Below are 19,237 nucleotides of genomic sequence, written 5' to 3'. Positions count from 1 at the left end.
TGTTCCTCCATCTCTTCCCCTCTCCGCCGGCCGGCTCCCAGGGGCCGGCCGGAGATCAGGCTGCTTGAGCTGCTGCTGTGTTTCCTCTCTCAGCACTGCATCAACAAAAAGGGCAACATGAGGGACGGAACCCAACGAAATCCTGCAGGGTCTGAAAATGTTTTCTGCCACACACACACACACGGCTCATCCTTTACTTCTTCTGCCGTGATCTACGCTTCAGGAGAGAATAAACTAAACAAGTCAGCCCTTGGTGATGTCACAGGGGGCCGTGTGACGAATGAGGACACGAAAATAACATAACTTGCACAATCTCCGCAGAAAATATTGTTGTCGCTGTGGCTTCTATAAGTCCTCCAAGTCAAGTCAACCCTTGGTGATGTCACAGGGGGGCACTGATCAAGGTTAGTGACCACACACACAAGCACACACAGGAAGGTGGGTGTGTGTGCTCTCCCACAAAACATGTGCAAAGACCAACAAAGCATTGGTTTTACTTGTAACAGAATGCTGCAAACACAGGGCTAAACATGTTTTTGTTTTGTTTTTTCTGGACATTTATTTTGTGACGATTTATTTTTACATTGCTGGATGTGCAGCAAACATTGCATTAAGAAAAAGAAAAGAAAAGATTTAAGCGTTAAAAAAACGGCGAGCTCACCTCCAGCTCTCCCTCCCTCCCTCCCTCCCTCCATCCGTCTCCCCCTCCCTCCCTCCCTCCATCCGTCTGTCTCTGACTTCCAGTCAGGGATTTACTCTCAACCCCCCCCCCCCCCCCCCGCCACTCCTCTTCCCCACTTCTTCTTTCCCCTCTTCACCTTCTCCATTAGACGACTAATTTGATTTGCCAGCTCCTCTCCACTTACAGAGAGGGGGGGGGGGGGGGGGGGAGTAGGTGGGGGTGCCGGCGGAGGAGAGGCAGACATTCTGCTCTGACATCACCCAGCATGCGCGTGTCGACCCCCACAAGAAACATATTTTGGGCATCGGAAGGAAGTGAAGTCTTCTCTGTGTGTCTGAACGCTGCACAGGAGCAGAAAGAGGGCCAACTAGTGGCGGGAGGACGGCTACAACACCCCCCCCCCCCCCTCCAAAAAAAAAAAAAAAATGACTGGTCCCTCCTTTCCACTGAGTGCGCACTGAGACACAGCGGTGCTTACGGGCCGTTTGTGATGTCGCAGAAGTAGGCGGCAGGCTGCAAACAGCGGGCTACGCGTCAGTCGTGAGGCTCTTCTCCAGGAGTCGGGGATGGACGCTGAACGTCGGCATAACGCGGGACCTTTTCCAGTCGGACTTCCTCCGTTTCTCCTCCCAGATCCTCCGAGTGGCCCAGCGCGGCGTCGCTGCTTGGGGTCAAAGGTCGAACCGGTTTCGCCTCTCGACAGTCTTGCGTCCTCGGGTTTGATTATTTCCGTGCGCGGTAACCGATCTTTATCGGCGTTCTATATCTGGGTGGTCTCATACCTGCAGTGGGACACACGATCTCTTCCTCCTCCTCCTCCTCCTCCTCCTCCTCCCCCTCCTCCCCCTCCTCCCGTCCTGATCAATATTGTCACTGCTACGCAGATGATGTGAGTGAGACGGTGGATCTGCTTTGCTCAACTGATCCACTCAGAGGACACGGTGGTGGTGGTGGTGGTGGTGGGGGGGGGGGTTCCTCTTTCTTTCCCAGGCTGCTCCCTGATTTCATAAACTTCCTGCAGTCGACTGGACAGGTGAAAAACTGCAAGCGTCCGCGCTGACACTTACACAGTTTTTAAGCCCGCAAGAACAACTTCCTGTTTCTGGCTGCAGCTCCCGCCTACTTTTTCCCTCCAGGGATGCTGATTGGTCCGGTCGTACTACAGACCTTTTTCAAGGTGGGTCCTCATCGTCGACTCTCAGCTGATTGCTGGATGAGTTTTGCCGTTGGGCCAGTGAGGACACGCTTGCACAATCTCCACAGGAAACTTTTGCTGTTGTTGTTGTTGTTGTTGTTGTTGTTTTATGTCGCTGGATCCGGCAACAAATCTGAAAGAAGTGTTTCGATGAAAATATTTTAAATTCTCCAATATCAATGATATTGATCAGTTAGTGCAACCACTGGCATTGGCTCCGCCTCCCCCAACGTCCTCCTCCTCCAAGGACTCTGATCGGTCCGCCCACACGGAGCAGATGTGAGAATTTTAAAGGGCAAGTCCATCATGTATGACGATCTTATGTTCATCTAGTCGTCTAGTTGTTGTTGTTTTGTTTTGTCGTGGCGGTGGACTGGGCGGCGAGGTTGGCGGCGAGGACTCCTCCGACCGCCGGGCTGCCACCCCGCCCGGGCCCCCCACCACCCCGCCCGGGACCCCCATCACCCCTGTGTCCAGGCAGGCAGCAGCCATCTGCTTCAGCCAACACACACTGTGATTGCACCTCGCAGCCATATTGACTTTGTATTAAATCCCCTCAGCTCCAGCTGCACGTCTCGGAGCCCTTGGCGCCGCCGCCCACCACTGCTGTGACGTCTCCAGTTCCCCGAGTCGTTCCTTCACTTCACCAACAGCAGTTTCGGCGGGAAAATAGCAACGAAAAAAAAGCGTTTGCGTGACGGAAAACCTGCCACAAAGTGGCGACGCGTCGGCTCTGACGGAGGTCAAACAGGGTTTTTTTTTTCAGCTGATCACTTTTGCTCGCGTCTTGCGTCCGCCGCGGCTGCACTCTTGACTTCATCCTTCAATCAAAAGGCAGAGAGTGCGTCAACTGTAAAGCACTTAAAAGGCTTCTTTTTTTATATTTTGTATGCATCGTCGCTGCACAAGCGACTTTAAAAAAGAATAAACTCGGCTCCTGACTTTGATCGTTCCAGCCTCCTTTTGTCTCCATTTACACGATACAGAATGTTTGATTTCTGAATCTTCTTTGCCACAAAAACCAATTTGATCTTATTTCAATGAAAAAACAACAACAACAAAAAAAAAAACGCTTCAGGTATTTATTTGCAGTCAGTGTGAAGGGGAGCGGAGGGGCTTTTCTGCTCTATCAGCCTTGAGCATGTGCAGGATATTAAAGCCCGATGAAAAGACGCCTTTTCATTTCTTCTCCTCCCTCCATTTTCAGCCTTTTCTCTCTTTTCCTCTGAATTTCTCCTTCTATCAGCGCCTCTTTATCTCGGTGCCTGTGCAACGTTTCTCACCTTCGGGGGGTGAAGGAGAGAATCGAGAATTGCGGATTCCTCCTCCTCTCAGCGCAACCGTCTCCAGGCCGCCTGCGTGTTTGCAACACCTCTTTGCCTTGTTGAGTTTTTGTTGTTTCTTCGGGGAGGAGGGGGTGTCAAGTGAGGCAAAGCTCTGAGGAAAAGCTCTTTTGTCAAGTGGAAAAAACAGTCGCCGTGAGTAGCGGAGAAATGCTATTAATAGGGAGTCACGATTGGTTATTTATAGCATGATTTGACAGGTGAAGAGGGTTATTTCCATTTGCCTAGTAATGTCATGTGACAAACCCCCCAAAAAGTTCTATTTTCTAAAAAATAAAAGTTCCACAAGAAAGTGCCAGAAGGAAAATACACCAAAGAATCTCTCTTTGTTCCGCAAACGTCCCCTGACCTGCATCCAAATGTTTTCTCCTCAATTCTCCGACTCACTTTCACTGTCTTGCACCTTCCCACACACACACACACACACACGCACACACAGACACACACAGGGCCGCTTCATCCCTCCCAACATTGCACTTTGTTTTTCGCTCTCTTGCCTCCGCATGGAGTCGGCTTCCATTCAGCCAGGAGCCGAGTGATTGATGGAGCTCTGAGCCGAGCGGAAGCAGCGCTCGCTTCCCCGTAGCGAGGCTGGAGGACGGCTCGCCTCCCCACCCCCGCCCACCTGCCTCACCCCTCCTCACACCTCCGCTACCACAAATGCACAAAGGGCTGGGGTTCTCCGCCAGAGGAGCCCGGCGGCGAGGCCGACAGCAGCAGAGCTTTGGGCCGCTGGAGGTGCGAACCCGTGGCCACGGAGTGTCTCTCCTCAAAGCTGTTTTTTTTCGCTCTCTCTCTCTCTGGCGGCCAACAGGTGGGCGGGTCAAAGACTTCCGGTGCAGAAAGAATAAAAGGCCCCAAAGAGTTCTGGTCAAGGAGCCGTTGAGTAGGACGAAGTTTAAAAAGAAGGAAAAGCGATTCATGCCGGAGTTTTTCCTTCTTTTCCCAAAACAGGAAGTGCTACTGGTGCAGGGGCGGAGCCTGTGCCAGCAAGATCTCGACCACCTGTTGGGTTTATTTCACATATTTAAAAAAGGTTTTGGGGGAAACTAGAGGATCTGGCAGGTGATTTGCTTTGCTTGTGGCAGTTTGACAAAACTGAAATCATCAAAGGTGCCAAATGAGCGGACAAAGCACACAGCCGGCGCCACAGTCTAAAACAAAAAGCAACCAATCAGATCCTCCTCTGCCACTACAACCAGTCGGCAACGACCCACAATGCTCAGCGCCGTCGGCCTGAAGCCAACAAATAAACCCTTTGCTGTTTTCTGACGGCTCTATTGTTTCCTAGCTAGCGGCAGCTTCCTGTTTGTGTGCGCCACTGCCACTGCCACCGCCACCGCCACCGCCGCAACATCAACAACAGCAGCAGTGCGGCGAGTTGGACGGATAAGAGACGGTTGTAATGTGAAGGCAACAACAACAACAACAACAACAACAATAAAAGCCTATAAATCAAGGCAGCGCGTCACGTCTGGACGTCGTCCCGACAAACAGGGATTTCTGCAAAAACGCGGAGATGATCGGCCTGCACCTCCCTCTCCAGCCCTCCCCCACAGCCTGACGGTGTTTTCATAGCCATACAGTACTTGGGAAGCGGACGTGACATGGACGCTAACGCGCTCACGCTTAGCATGCCGTCTTCATATCTGCGACTCGTCTCCTCCAAGGTCCCTCAATGTGAACGTTTGGAGCGGCATCCTGGAGGTACGGATGTTGTACGGATTGGATTCTGTTTTGTGGAATGGATGTTCTTTTTCTTCTTTTTTTTTTTTATTCTAAGTTATCCGAGGCGTCTTTCACCTCCTCCTCCTCTCAGGGAATCAGGTGACGCTCCGCCGAGAGCCACTCTGATCTCGGCTTTAATAATAACGGCAGAAGCCGCGATGTCCTTCAGCCAATCTTGTCGCCCGGCTCCAAACAAGTGGATGTGTGCCAGCGCTCTAAAAAGGTATCCTCCTTAATCAACACTTCCGCCGCCTTGGAGGGGAGGCAGAAGGCACCTTGAGCAGGCTGGAAGTGAGACCGGGCTTTAATCCTGCGCCTCCGTCTCTCTGGGTGTTTTTTAACCTTGCCAGGCAGCCGCGTCGCTGCTGCACTTTCCGGTCTCGGGTTCACTCAGGCCTGTTTTCTTTCTTCTTTTTTTTTCGAGGTAAAAAGAAATCCGAACTGGATGAGTCGGATGAGAGCGTGCCAATCAAGATTCGGAGGCGAGAGCTGAGATCAGAGTCCAGGAAGCTGCTGCTGCCGACGGCTCGATGACAGTGTCAGCGTGGATGTTGTAGCGTAAACAGTGTCAGCGTGGATGCTGCAGTATAAACAGCCGACTCAACTAACTGCAGTCGGATCATCCAATCACTTTGCAAGTTGTTTCGAAAGAAAGAAACTGTCCTCTTTTTAATCAAATGTTTTCTGTGGGCTCTTTCCAGACGGATGTGTGGAATAGATTCTCTTGGTATGGGAATTTCATTAAATCTAGTTCTGTTAAAAAAAAAAAAAAAAAAAACATTCTAGAGGGCCATCGTGTTTTGAAGGCAAGTCCGTCGTCAGTTAATTGTGAGCCACTGGAAAAAAAAAGATTTCAGCGAGTACTCTGGACTTAGCGAGGCTAATTGAAGTAGTGCGCGGTACAAGTACGTGTTAGCTTGCTCCTCTGGGCCTCGCCGTCTCACCGTCACAGTCACAGTGCACAAATGTGGGTGTGAGTCTCGGGGCGCTGCCGGTGCAGAAAAAAATTAATTACTGAAGGGTCTGAGTCAATCAGCCATGGATTTTCAATTACACTGCGAACGGCGGCCGCGGAGGAAAAAAAAAAAAGAAAAAGAAAAAAAAAGCTTTGGCTGTGTAATATTGTGAGCGAGAAAAGAGGAATTCAGTGGGATGATCTCCTGCTGGTTGGACACAGGTTGGAGTTCTCCTGATAGCACCTGGCGTCGCTCGGCCGAGAGAGACACAGGGACAGGAAGTTGCCACGGGTATGAAAAAAAAAAAAAAAAAAGCGTCCTGCCTCCCTCTCTCCATCTCACCGCTCTGACTTTTCAATTTCCCAGAGAGCTGCAGGGCCAAAGAGGCTCAAAGGGAGAAGAAGGTAAATTTTTAAAAAATCCATCTCCTCCCGTCTGCAAAGGAAGCGGCGGCTGTCAGACAGGTTGCAGGGGCTGCGGCGGAGGCACTCAGAGTCTGGTGTCGTCTTACAAAGGAGGAGAAGTGGACGGGATGAGTTCTTCTTCTTCTTCTCTCGACTTTTTGCAAGTAACACTGCGCTGACACTTAATTATTGGTCAGACTGCGCAACTGGACCAATCCATAAATATGGAATGTAAACTGCAAACTGGGACAATTTCAAATCCTTTGAATGGGGTAAAAAAAAAAAAAAAAAAAGTTGCACAGAGACTTTGGGACATCACCGCTGAGCTCCACAGAGGAATTTCACCCTCAACCCTCAATGAAAAACAATCAAGGAGGAGATTAATTATCCTTTAAACTGCAGCATGTAAACATATTTTATGTAGTAATGAGGCTAAAAAAAAGAAGAAGAAGAAGAAAAACACCCACAGCAGTCTCTAGCCATGTGTTGACATTGAGAAATAATCCATCACTTTCATCTGATGTCTGAGGACCAAACTTGTATTTAGCTTTTTGTATTTTGTATTTTTTTTTTTTTAAAGCGGGGTTTGTTTTCCAGCAAAGACGACATTTAATTACCCACCAGGACAGAAGGACAAGCCGCACGAGAGAGAGAACGGATTGGACTGCTTTTTAATTCTGTTTTTTTTTTTTTGTGTGTGTGTGTGTGTGTGTGTGTGTGCGTGTGTGTGTGTGTGTGTGTGAAAACAATAAAAACATTTCTAGATTACGGTTTCCTTTTCAAGCCGGTGAGAGAGCAAAAAAAACACAACAAAAGAAAACAGGACTGCAGTAATCTGCAAATAACCGTTTAGCAGAACCGAGACCTGTGTGTGTGTGTGTGTGTGTGTGTGTGTGTGTGTGTGTGTGTGCGTGTGTGTGTGTGTGCGTGTGTGTGTGCGTGTGTGTGTGTGTGTGTGTGTGTGTGTGTGTGTGCGTTCAAGGGTTCAATACATGCTCGCCCCGTAATTACGCCCATTAAGCTGATTACTCCCACTGTTGCCCGCTGGAAAGGAAGTGATGTCACAACAAAGGCTGGCAGCTAAAGTTTTTTACCTCTGCGGGATTAAAACACCGCGGCTCCCAGTTAAACGCAGGAGGAGGAGAAGAAGAAGACATTGCCTCAACAAAAAAAAAAAACTGCCTTTTATGCAGCTTTCAAAAACGGCCGCCTCGCTCCTCCTGGAGGAAACTCTCAGACAGGAAGTGAAGTCACGCTGCTGCGTATTGGAGGAAGCAAGTTTCTAATGAGGTGCATCCATAAGTGCGAGTGTGTGTGTGTTTCTGTGTGTGTGTGTGTGTGTGTGTGTGTGTGTGTTTCTCTGTGTGTGTGTGTGTGTGTGTTTCTGTGTGTGTGTTTGCATAAAGAGAAATAAAGCGGTGCCGGTTTGTGTCAATTATGTCCTCATCCATATTTAATGGTGTTTATTGCCGCTGAAGGTCAGCGGCGACGGCTGCCCTGCTGGGCTCGGGAGGGTGGAGTAAGGGTAGGGTGGGGGGGGGGGGGGGTCAGCGAGGGGGGCGGGCGGCGCCCCCTGCTGAGTCGCTGCCGCCTCTTTAAAAATGCAGGCTGGCCCACCGCAGGACGCTCAGGCCCCCTTCTGCCTTAACCTATCGAGCGGCAAATAGCAGGAAATGACACAATTCTTCTCTCTCTCCCTCTCTCTCTCACACGCACACACACACATTCCTCCGACTGCGGTGCGAAACTTGGTGGGGAACCAGCAGGAGCTCCAGCTGAGCTACCTGCTGCCTCTCAATGCTCACAAATCTACAAACTCCAAACTTTACAGTCAAGTAAAGGAAACACAGACACAACACACACACACACACACACACACACGCACACACACACGCACATACGTACACGCACAAAAAGAACACAACAGGCCACGGGACAAATTAAAGTGCAGCAAGCTGGACTGCAGGAGATGCAATGAGAGCTCAGAAAGTGCAGAGCAGGAAATGAGGGCTCCGAGACGCTGTTTGCAATTTCAAATGTGCCCTAATTTTTCTTTTTTTCTTTTTTTTTTTCTTTTTTTTGGTCGTCTCTACAATAAATTATTAAATAAAAGCTTTCAGCAGAGGGTGATCATCACTATTATTATTATTACTATCATCGTTATTATTCATCCAAATATAGCACGATGATTTGGAGAGGATTTACAGAATCACCGCAGTCTTTTTCAACTGGGAAGGGGAAAAAAAAACATCAAATAAAATAGAATTAAATAAAAAAGAGAAGAGAAAAAAAACAAACAGGAGGCGACGCTGCGAAAAGCCTCAAAGAGTCGGTTTGATCGCCGTCCGCTGGAGCGGAAACACGACCGCAGAGCAACAATCTGCCCCATCCGACAACCCTGTGCTGCTGGGTGGTCAGCAGACACACACACTAATACACACACTCAAACACACACACACACACACACACACACACACACACACACACACACACACACACACAGTTACACACAGACACTGTGTGTAACTGTGTGTGCATGTGGGTCCAAGGACAGACGAACTCCACTCTGTGCTAATGAGCTAGCGGCTGCTGCTGCTGCTGCTGCTGCTGCTGCTGCTGCTGCTGCTGCTGCTGCTGCTGCCACTAAAAGGTTTGAATTAAAATTTTTAGCAGAAGCCGTTCAGCGGCCGACTGCATCTTGGGAACGTTCAGATATATATTTATCAAAAAAAGAGAAAGGAAGGAAGCGGCCACAGCATTGCGGTGAGTCATGTTGTTCATGAGGTGTGTGTGTGTGTGTGTGTGTGTGTGTGTGTGTGTGTGTGTGTGTGTGTGTGTGTGTGTCTGCCACAGTGAAGTCCTGCCGGATGGCCTGCACCATTCAGCTCCATGACTATTTCATTATTCCCCAACCCAACACGGCAAGTACATTATTAATTACAGAGCGCTAATAAAATACCGCCGCTGTCGTCGTCGTCTCAGCAGCAGCAGCAGCAGCAGCAGCAGCAGCGGCAGCAGCATCAGCAGCTTATGATGCTTGTCGAACAGCTGCGGTGGGACAAACCTTCTGAAACACAATCTGCTGAACAAGACGAGTCAGTAAAGTCTCATTTCCATATGATTCTGAATCTCTGAGCACTGTGTTTGAATCCACCCTTTGTGATGTCACAACAGCAAACAATGCCTCACCAATGACAACAGATCTGACGCGCCACCCCGTCCAGGTGTTGGCTCCTCCCACTGAGACCCACCCTTCCAAAGTTGTTGAACGTCTAAGAAAGCATTGGAGGGCTGTTTGTTTTTTCCGCAGGAGGCTCTAAACACAGGGCTAACTGGGCTGCTGCTCAGAAGCCCGGGACGTGGAACAACAAAACCATGGACTTGTGGAGAATCAGGGCAACTATAGTTCTGTCTTTCTGAGGAACCCAGACGGCTCTGCACTCTAAATTGATCTCCAGGGCTCCGCCCCTTCTGCTACTTCCTCCTCCTCCTCCTCCTCCCCCCCCCCCCCCCGGCAGGAAGTTGATGTCTGAGATATTAGCCGCCAGTTAAACTGAAGCTCCATCGATTCCGTCCCAGCGCCACTTCTTCCCAAGAAGCCCTCAGAGTTTTAATGGATCGTAATGGAAGCCGGTTCTCCTGGAGCCCCGCCCACTTGTTCCTCCTCCGACGCTCTGTTTGGAGGGATCCTCCCTGGCGCCTCCCCGCTTCTCCACCCGCAGTTCTCTTGCAGCGAGCCGGTCGGGTCGATGAGGTCTCCTGGCCGGCGGCTGGGAGGAATTCCCTCCCCACCGTCTGTCAGGTTAAAGGCTTCTGACGCCGCCGCTGCTCAAGGAGCCTTCAGGGGCTTTAAAGCCGGCGCCCGCAGACGTTAAGGCTGCAGCTGCTTTTCTTTGTCGCAGAGCAGATTCAGGTTCAATTCCCTCCTTACAGATGAAATGTTCTGAGTGGAAACACCAGGGGGCGAGAGAGGCTTCAGGCCCGCTGGAAGTGCCTGTGGGGAGGGGGTGGGGCTCCCTCGAAGGTGATTGGTTACTCAAACAGACCAAGCAGGTCACTGGGTTTAAAGGAAGTGCATCTCCCTGCTAACACTCCCCCTGCAGACGAATCGGCGCTACTGTCGGCAGCTAGCTAGCTTTTCCCTCGCAACGTTCCTCCAAAACTCCATGATGTCATCGGCGAGGGTCGAGACGAAAGCCGATTGGTCGCTTCGGGACTTCGAAGCCACTTCAAGCCTGAAGCCCGCCAACTTAGCTTCACAGGATCACCAATATTATCCCACTGGGTTTGAATGCCTCCTCCAACTGTTTTGGAATTAGAAGGAAATAAAAGCAAAACATGTCATTTGTGTTGCTCGCTAACTCTCAAACGTGCTTTCCTTCCTGAGGGAGCGGCTGTGAGCCGGAGTTTGGGTCAAATAAGAAGTTAGCCACTTTAGAGGGACGAGTACAGTCTGTTGGTTTTTTTTTTTTTAGTACTTTTGTGAAGTTGTGCAGCTCATGAGCGACAAAATCAAAGAGACTGAAACCCCCCCATAAGAGAGAAACCTGAATAACATCAAATTGGGTCAGAGGGAACAAAAAAACACAAAAAACAAAAAAACAAAGCATGGATGCTTGTGAGTAAAGAAGAAAACATCAAAAGTGGGCGAGGGAACACACACGGTCTGTTTATTGTGGCTGGTGGCGGCGTAATTAATGCCGATTTTCTCTTGATTCGCCTCCGCCAGCGCAGCTTCCCGCTGCAGCCGCAGCCGCAGCCGCTCCGTCTCCCTCTCAATTCAAGGCACCTTCATCCGGAATTCCCTTTGAACGCGTCCCACAGACCTCGGTGTCCCGGGGAGAACGGCGCGCCGGCGGTGAGGAGGAGGAGGAAAAGGAACGAGAGAAAGGAGCTTTTTTTGTTGTTGTTGTTGTTGTTGTTTTTTTTGTTTTGTTTTTCCAGGCTTCAGCTTCCTTCTTCAAACAGGAGGGCGGAGGACACGGCCGCTCCTCCACGTAGCATCGATGCTAATCTCTTAGCTCTCTCAGCTAAGGCTAGCAGTTAAAGACGAATTACATATTGCGCTTTTTCTTCAAGTGCGACGAGCCTGCTGATTATTTTTTCTATCTACTTGTTTGTTCATCTATTTTTATTTATTTGTTAGAATTTTTGGCAAATCTCTATTTATTCAAGAAAACTTTCAGAATGTGGTTGTCTTTTTTTACAGTGCAAATGCACCCTATAAAATGTTCTTCTTCTGTGGTTTTTAAGGGCGGCTCTCTTCTTAAAGGACTCCAACTGCTTCCTGAATCCTCAGACAGAGTGGAGTTTGCTTCGCCCAAAGTTTGACCAACGACGGCGTCCGCTCTGTCTGTTTCCAAAAATCCATCCAGTTGTGTGGAAAGGAATACAGATGTTGGTTTGTCCTCCACCCTCGGGGAGGAAAAGACTCCGAAACTACCGAATGCAGTACCCGGCTTGATTTATGATCATTCTGGCTCCCTCAACCCTCCGACCTTTTCTGAGATTTCAGACCCGAAGAAAGAAAAAAAAAACTTTTTGGGAGTCGTGAAATATTGAGGCGGTACACAGGAGTTAGCGCGGTGGATGCAGCAGCACGCGGCACTTTCTCTCTCAGCGCCGCATGTTTTATTGAAGCATCCGGCGGGCCAGCGAGTGAGGAGGGGGGGAGGGGGGGGAGAGGGAGGGGCCAGAGACAATAGGGGGACGGAGAAGTCGGCCGGCCGGATGTTTGACTGGAGTGAAGCAGTGAAGAAGGCGCCGTCGGTTCTGCTGTCTTTCACCACGGTGGCAGAAAAAGCAGAAGTGTGTATATATATGAGTATATATGAATATATAACACCCAAAATAAAATGAAAAACCTGCAGAAGGTTCATCTTCATGCTGACAAAAAGTCACAGAATCTGGAATTTCTTCAAGCAAAGTCACAAAACTGTTTGTTTAGCCGCAGCTAAGCTAGCAGCAACATCCTCCATTTCTCTCTCTCTCTCTCCCTCTCTCTCTCGCTCGCTCTCTCGCTCTCCCTCTCTCTCTCTCGCTCTCTCTCTCTCCCTCTCTCTCTCTCTCTCTCCCTCTCTCTCTCTCTCGCTCTCGCTCTCTCTCTCTCTCTCTCTCTCTCTCTCTCTCTCAATCTTTCCCTCTCTCTGTTTTTTTATTTTTTGGAAGGCTCTCTACCGGGGTTCTCAGGCCGAGTGTAGAAAAAAAAAAAAAAAAAGCTTCAGCTTGAGGTTCATCAAGATGGATGCGTGAACTTTCTGGACATTTTGAGCTCCCAGACTGAGACGGGTTCCATCAAAGAGGAGGAGAGCAATGATAACTACGGGGTGACCTGCCCTGCAAATAGGCAGCAATGCACATTTTTGTGGCATTGGAGTGCAATATAACAATATAGAAACGATTGGAACTTCTTTGATTTAAGTTCAGAAAGTCTCCAACACTGGAAAAACTACAACCACGTGCATTTCGCTCTCTTGAAAAAAAATAAAAACTCTGCGAGCGAACCTTCGCCAACAGGTCGCCACGACATCTTCCGGCATTACTTCCGCCTCTCGTCACCGTCGCTGGGAGTTGCGACCTCGAGCGGCAGAACGTTCGCAGCCACGAGTGCGAGCTCATCTGTCGCTCTTTGAAGGATAAAAATATTTCCCCTCCTTTGAAAAAGACGCTGCGGGCGACGGCGGCGCTCAAAGCCTGACGGTGATGAATGGGAGTTTATTTTCGTTAAGCCTCTCCGAAGCTGCCTTCATTAGGCATCCACGCTGATTGAAAGCTATTTTTACGGCGCATGATTAAGCCCGTTCTCTCTCTCTCTCTCTCTCTCCCTCTCTCTCTCTCTCCCTCTCTCTCTCCCTCTCTCTCTCTCTCTGGACCGTTGTCCATGGAAACGGAGAGGCCGAAAAACATTCCCAAAGCTCGCAGGTGTGGAAAACCGGAGCGTAAATGCAGCTGACAGATTAAATATGTGCAGTGAACCCTGCACATATTTAGGAAATTATCACAGAAACCTCCTCATGTTTCCCATGATGCCCACCTGGGGGGAAAAACAGGTCCAACGGGTTCATGGCTTCAAATCAAAGGGCAGAAATAAAAATGATTGAAAAAGAAAATTGAAGCTTCATATTCAAAGCTGGCCAGAATCACGTTTCACGGCCGGCTGAGGCAGTTAGCGGCAGCTTGGCTAGCGTTGGCTAGCAAATTAGCATGTGTTGGACGCCCGTCGGTGAAAAGCGCTTCGCTGGTTCAACTAAACTACTGCCAAAAGCCGTCAAGAGCAGGAAAAAAAAAAACAACCTTCGGCTGCTGCAGTTTCTTTATCCTTCTCCGACTGAAAAAAACAAACAAACTGCAGTCGCTGCAGCAGCATCCATGCTAATCTCATTAGCTAGCTGGCTAGGCTAGCAGGTGCTTCCCTCCTCAATTTAAATTCTTGCTACTTGCAGCAGCTCTCTCTCTCTCTCACACACACACACACACACACACACACACACACACACACACACACACAGAGGTATTATTAACTGCAGATTTGCAGGCACCGTGGAGAGAAAGACGACATTAACAGGCAAAGCTTTGGCGCAGCAGCTGATCTCTGCTGAAACCGGTTGCACCTGCTGACGATGCGTCCGTCCGTCCGTCCGTCCGTCTTTTTTTTTCTTCTGCTCACCGTCTTGCAGGTGAGTCACTGTCTAAAGAGGCAGCGCGGCTTCAGTCTGCAGGGTAGCGTTCCGCCGCGTCTCCTGACGTTGCAACACGCTCGCCTGCGTCGGCGGAGGAAGAGGAGTCTGACGCGGCAGCGTGTTGCCATGAATGATTAAAACCTTTTTTTTTTTTCTATCCCCCCCAACCCTTGAGAAGTAGAATAAGTAACACTTTTGGCCAGATCCACAAAGCGATTGCCGGACTTTTTCGTCAGAAAATCCGTGCAGATGGCACCAAAAACAGTGTGTTGTGTTGTGTCCACAGAGCGGACGGAGAAGAATGTGCCGAGGCGCAGGTAGCGGCAGGGCTGCGCCACACTGGTTTGAAGGTATTTAAATGAGTCACCTGGTGCAAAATGAAAGAGTTTGCCACACGTGATTGTAAAGTGTTTCTGGCGTCAGAGCGACTCTCTCCCCCCTGGAGAGCTGATGATAGGTGTGTGTATACAGAAAAAAATATAACATACACACACACACCTTATCATATAGAAAATAAATATTGTTATTTATTTATTCATTAAGAACGCGAAGCGTTGCTAAGTTAATTTATTTACTCTTGACACCTGCGCTGACTCGATGAGACGCAAAGGTGACGGAGATCACGGCTGCAAAGTCGCCGCAAAAAAGTGCCGCAATTTATGGATTGATCCACTCACTGCGGATCTGGACTTTTGTTTTTTTGTTTTGTATTTAATGTGGTGCAGCTGCTAAGCTGCAAACCTGCTGCCACGACGCAGGGTTCACATTTCCAAACGTAGACGAGAGGATCATGGGGTCAATGGCGGCAGTGAGGAAAAAATGAATGAAATGAAAATGAGCAGATCAATAAATCTGTGAAAAAAGAAAAGGCCGACAAACAAATAAACCCGAGAGAAGTCTGAGAGGCCGATCGTTTGGTTCCAGGAGGTGCAGTTCCTGTAACGACCACCGCAGGCTGCTTGGAGGAGGGAGCGAGAGGCCACGAGGTCGCCAGCAAAGACCGGCCTTCACTTCCTCTGCGCCCTGCAATTTTTCCAGATGTGCTCCAGAAGTAAAACTTTCAAATCGATCCTGTTGCGATGTCACAAAGGGCTCCAATACTTTACCATTTTTTCTGGGTGGGTGGGTGGGGCTGTTAACAGAGGGCTAAATATTCCGCTTTCTGCTTTTGTGTCATTGCAGCATCGCAATATGGTGCCATCTTTGTTGCTCCATGTGTGTGTGTGTGTGTGTGTGTGTGTGTGTGTGTGTGTGTGTGTGTGTGTGCGAGCGAGAGCCACTTGGTTGGTTAAGAGCGCTGCGGGAACACAATGTACCAAGCAGAGTTCTACAGAGCAGAAGATTGCTATTGTGCTTCTCGCAGGTAATCACTGTCAAACAAGGCCTCACAAAGAGAGCCTGCACACACACACACACACACACACACACACACACACACACACACACACACACACACAATCCAACCCCCGCCAATATAAAAAAAGAAAAAAAAAGTCCAAAATCAACTGCGGCCGGAAGCCGTTTATTCAGACCTCAGAACTCTCAACACCACAGAAGTAAACACAGAGGCTTTCATCACTGATCCTGTCACTCCCATGACCCTGACAGAGAGAGAGAGAGAGAGGGGGGGGGGAGGGAGGGGGAGAGAGAGAGAGAAAGAAAGAGAGAGAGAGGGAGGGAGAGAGAGAGAGAGGGAGAGAGAGGGAGAGAGAGCGGGAGGGAGAGAGAGAGAGAGAGAGAGAGAGGGAGGGAGAGGGAGGGAGAGAGAGAGGGAGGGAGAGAGAGAGAGAGAGAGAGGGAGAGAGAGAGAGCGGGGGAGAGGGAGGGGGAGAGAGAGAGAGAGAGAAAGAAAGAGAGAGAGAGAGAGAGAGAGAGGGAGGGAGAGAGAGAGAGAGGGAGAGAGGGAGGGAGAGAGAGAGAGGGAGGGAAAGAGAGAGGGAGGGAGAGAGGGAGGGAGAGAGAGAGAGAGAGGGAGAGAGAGGGAGGGAGAGAGATGGAGGGAGAGAGAGAGGGAGGGAGAGAGAGAGAGAGAGAGGGAGAGAGAGGGAGGGAGAGAGAGAGAGGGAGGGAGGGAGAGAGAGAGGGAGGTGGGGAACACATGGAAAACGAGGGGTAAATCCTCTCCAGTGAAGGCTCTGAGCCGCTCGCTCTCTGATAATTCGGCCCTGCAGGTTCTCAACACGGTGGAATAAAAAGAGGCTTTTCCTGCTCGGCAGCGCCGCCTCAGTGCAACACACAGGCCACCGAGCAATCAGTCCCGGGGTCAAAAGTTCAGCAGGCACGGTGCCGCCGAGGAGTGTTTCTCTTCTGTCGCTGTCGCAACGTTGTGAACGTCGACGCAAGTTCGTCATGCAGTACCGACTGAAACCTGAAGGGCGGCGCCGTGGATGTCTAGCGGATCTGTAGCTGATCTGCACATCCGTCACTGGATAATGGATCTGAGCTTCTACCGTCAGTCTGACCCGGACCCCCCCCCCCTGGCTGGTTCCTACCTGCACCAGGTTCCAGCCCTCCAGGGACTCGGCGATGATGGAGGTGACGGCGGGGCAGACCCCCCCGAAGATCATCAGGTGTTTGGGGCCGTAGCAGATGGCGTCGAAGAAGGCCCTCAGTCCTTTGGCATTGTCACACTGCAGCAGCAGGAGGAGGAGGGGGAGGAGGGGGAGGAGGGGGAGGAGAAGAAGAAGGGAAAGATGTTTTAATGAGATGTTTCCAAACATATTTTGATTGTAGGTTCAAAGGTCGCGCATTACAGCCATTTTTCATCCTGAATTCCGGTCACATGATCAACCCCATCCCACCCGACCCTCGACCATCTGCGTTTAGCCCGCTGTTTGTGACCGACACTGCTCGACTGTCCACACGTTGGAAAAGGAGAAAACCAAAAAAAAGCAGCCCGTCCCAGAGGGGTGGGACCAACAGGTACAGGATGTGTGTGTGTGTGTGTGTGTGTGTGTGTGTGTGTGTGTGTGTGTGTGTGTGTGGTCGCCGACCTCCTGCAAGGATAGCGGTCAAAGATACTGGTGCCCCCTACGTGACATCACAGAGGGCTGGTTTGCAGAGCACAAGTCAGAGAAGTAGATCATAGATCACTTTTCCCTTCTTCATACACACATGTAATCACACACACACACACACAACTGTGATCTCAGCGGGACAGCAGGTGGTCGCTAATTAGCCGCGAGCTAAACGTTCACACGCTGCGACGCCGTTCATCGACGTCGTTTCAAAGCCGCGTTTCGCTCGGTCGCAAAAACAAAACAATGTATCTCTCAGCGACGGTGCCGTCGTTCTGCCGCGTCACTATGGCAACCGGAGGAAGTGTGCAAAAATGGAAAAGGGGGAGGATGGGGGTGGGGGGGGTGGTGGCGATGGGCGAGAGAGGCAGGGATGGGGCGGAAGAAAAAAAATGAGGGAAGGGAGAGGAAAAAAAAAAGGCGCGGGTCTCTATTGAGGTCTGCTTTGTTCCTCTGATTTTGACCAGTTTATTTCTATCAGCTACAGGATTGACTGAATGAAGGGCAGGTTGTGTGTGTGTGTGTGTGTGTGCGTGTGTGTGTGTGTGTGTGTGTGTGTGTGTGTGTGTGTGTGTGTGCGAGTGTGGTGACTCTTTATGGCACAGTCCATCTCATCTGGAGAGTTATTTGACCTTGTTAAGCCGTCGGGCCGGCACCGGAATGAGATTCCCAGCAGCTGCAGCAGCAGTGGCAGCAGCAGCAGCAGCAGCAGCACCAGCAGCAGCAGCAGCAGCAGCAGCAGCAGTGGCAGCAGCAGCAGCAGCGACGGCGGCGGCGGCGGCAGCGGCGGCGGGGCCGACTCCTCCACGGTGCAGATTGAAAAGGAAAAAAAAAAAAAGAAACTGAAAATGGAAACGCAGAGTAACGAGACTCCTGAGTGGACGTGTTGGAGCGTATGTCGGGATCTGCCGCTAACGGGGTTAGCGCCGCCGCGGCAGCTGCCGGCGGGCCTTTGATGCCTGTTTTGTTGTGTTGTTTGTTTCGCAACAGGACCTGAGGGGAGGAGCTGCTAGTCTGGGCTAAAGTTAGCATCGTGATGTAAGAAAGAAGTGAAGAGGAAGCGAAGAGGGACACCATCGGGAATCAGGAGCAGGAGATCGCCACAAGTTATGACAAAAATGGACCCTGCTACTTGAGTTAAACTAGCGGAGCGCTAACTCTTTTCCATCCCGTCAGGCTCAAGCTGGAGGTGTTTGTGATGAACCTTTAGGATCCGCAAAGCCGGTTAATCTTCTTTCTGTAACCGCAACCAAACCAGAAAGCAACTTGGGGAAGAAGGAGCCAGGAGGAAGGATCAGAGGGAGAAACAGCTAGCAGACCGCTAGCTTAGCCGCTGCTGTGACCATCGCGTTAGCATTTTTTTTCTTTGTTGGAAATCAGATGGCAGAGCTCACAGCGAAAGGCAGGAAGACGGAACGACGGCTGTTGTGTGGCGGACAAACGCGTTTGGCAGCAGTTCAGCCGCCAGGACTGCGGAGAGGCGTAGAGCCAGGTGCTAGCTAGCCACAGGCGCTAACGTCCAGCTAGTGTCGCCTGCAGCGGTTTCTGGCACGAGGCTAAGCCGGCAGATCGCCCTCCGAGTTCCGCCTCCGCCTTCGGTAAGCTTCTTTTCTTTTTTCTTTTTCTTCGGACTGCAAAAAATAAAAATAGATACGAAAAATGAGGGGGAAAAAATGAAGCGGGGCAACAATTACTTTTTTGCAAGAGCAGCTTCAGTTTAGCCAAACGGGCCGACTCTCTGTCCGCTGGCCTGCGCTGAAACATTGGTCGACAGCGGAGCGAGTTTTAGCTGCGCTTCGGGCCAAACGAGAGAGAGAGAGAGAGAGAGAGAGAGCAAAGGAGAGGGAGAGATATGATTAGACACAGTGGGGATTCCTCATGACGGCCACACGGCTGAATAAAACAGCAGGCTATTAGCGGCCGCGTTCCAATTTGCATACCGCCACCATTCGCAACGAGGCAGCCGTGCAACCGGTAACCGAGCAACCGAGTAAGAGGAGGAGGAAGGTGGGCAACTAAACACTCCGTCCTGGGCACAGAGACACGAGCGGCATCCTGGCACCGTGTGTGTGTGTGTGTGTGTGTGTGTGTGAGTAGCTGCTGTGTAACCACAGTGAAGCTCGGCCGAGCGCAGACGCGGCCCTCAGCGGGTGCCGGCACGCACAGGGCGAATACAATGGGCGAGGACAAGAAGGCAAAGGCATGAGGAGAAGTAAAGAGGAGGCGAGAGAAG

At 50.5% G+C, this 19,237-nt stretch overlaps 1 protein-coding gene across 1 annotated transcript in view; it reads right to left on the bottom strand.

Moving 5' to 3' along the window:
- Positions 1-16,803, bottom strand: part of gabbr2 (gamma-aminobutyric acid (GABA) B receptor, 2) — a 77,431-nt gene extending 60,628 nt beyond the window's left edge. The window contains exons 1-2 of the mRNA XM_076016377.1: positions 16,789-16,803; positions 16,480-16,617 (exon numbers count right to left, since the gene is read on the bottom strand). Of these exons, the coding sequence (XP_075872492.1) occupies positions 16,480-16,617; positions 16,789-16,803 (153 nt within the window). The remainder of the gene's footprint in view (positions 1-16,479; positions 16,618-16,788) is intronic.
- Positions 16,804-19,237: the final 2,434 nt, after the last annotated feature.

The sequence above is a fragment of the Nelusetta ayraudi genome, unplaced genomic scaffold (genome assembly GCF_046127955.1).
Source record: "Nelusetta ayraudi isolate G7.1 ecotype Tasmania unplaced genomic scaffold, CSIRO-AGI_Nayr_v1 ptg000223l, whole genome shotgun sequence".
Classification (NCBI taxonomy): domain Eukaryota; kingdom Metazoa; phylum Chordata; class Actinopteri; order Tetraodontiformes; family Monacanthidae; genus Nelusetta; species Nelusetta ayraudi.
Note: the sequence above shows the minus strand (reverse complement) of the source record. Positions and strands in the feature narration are given on the sequence as shown.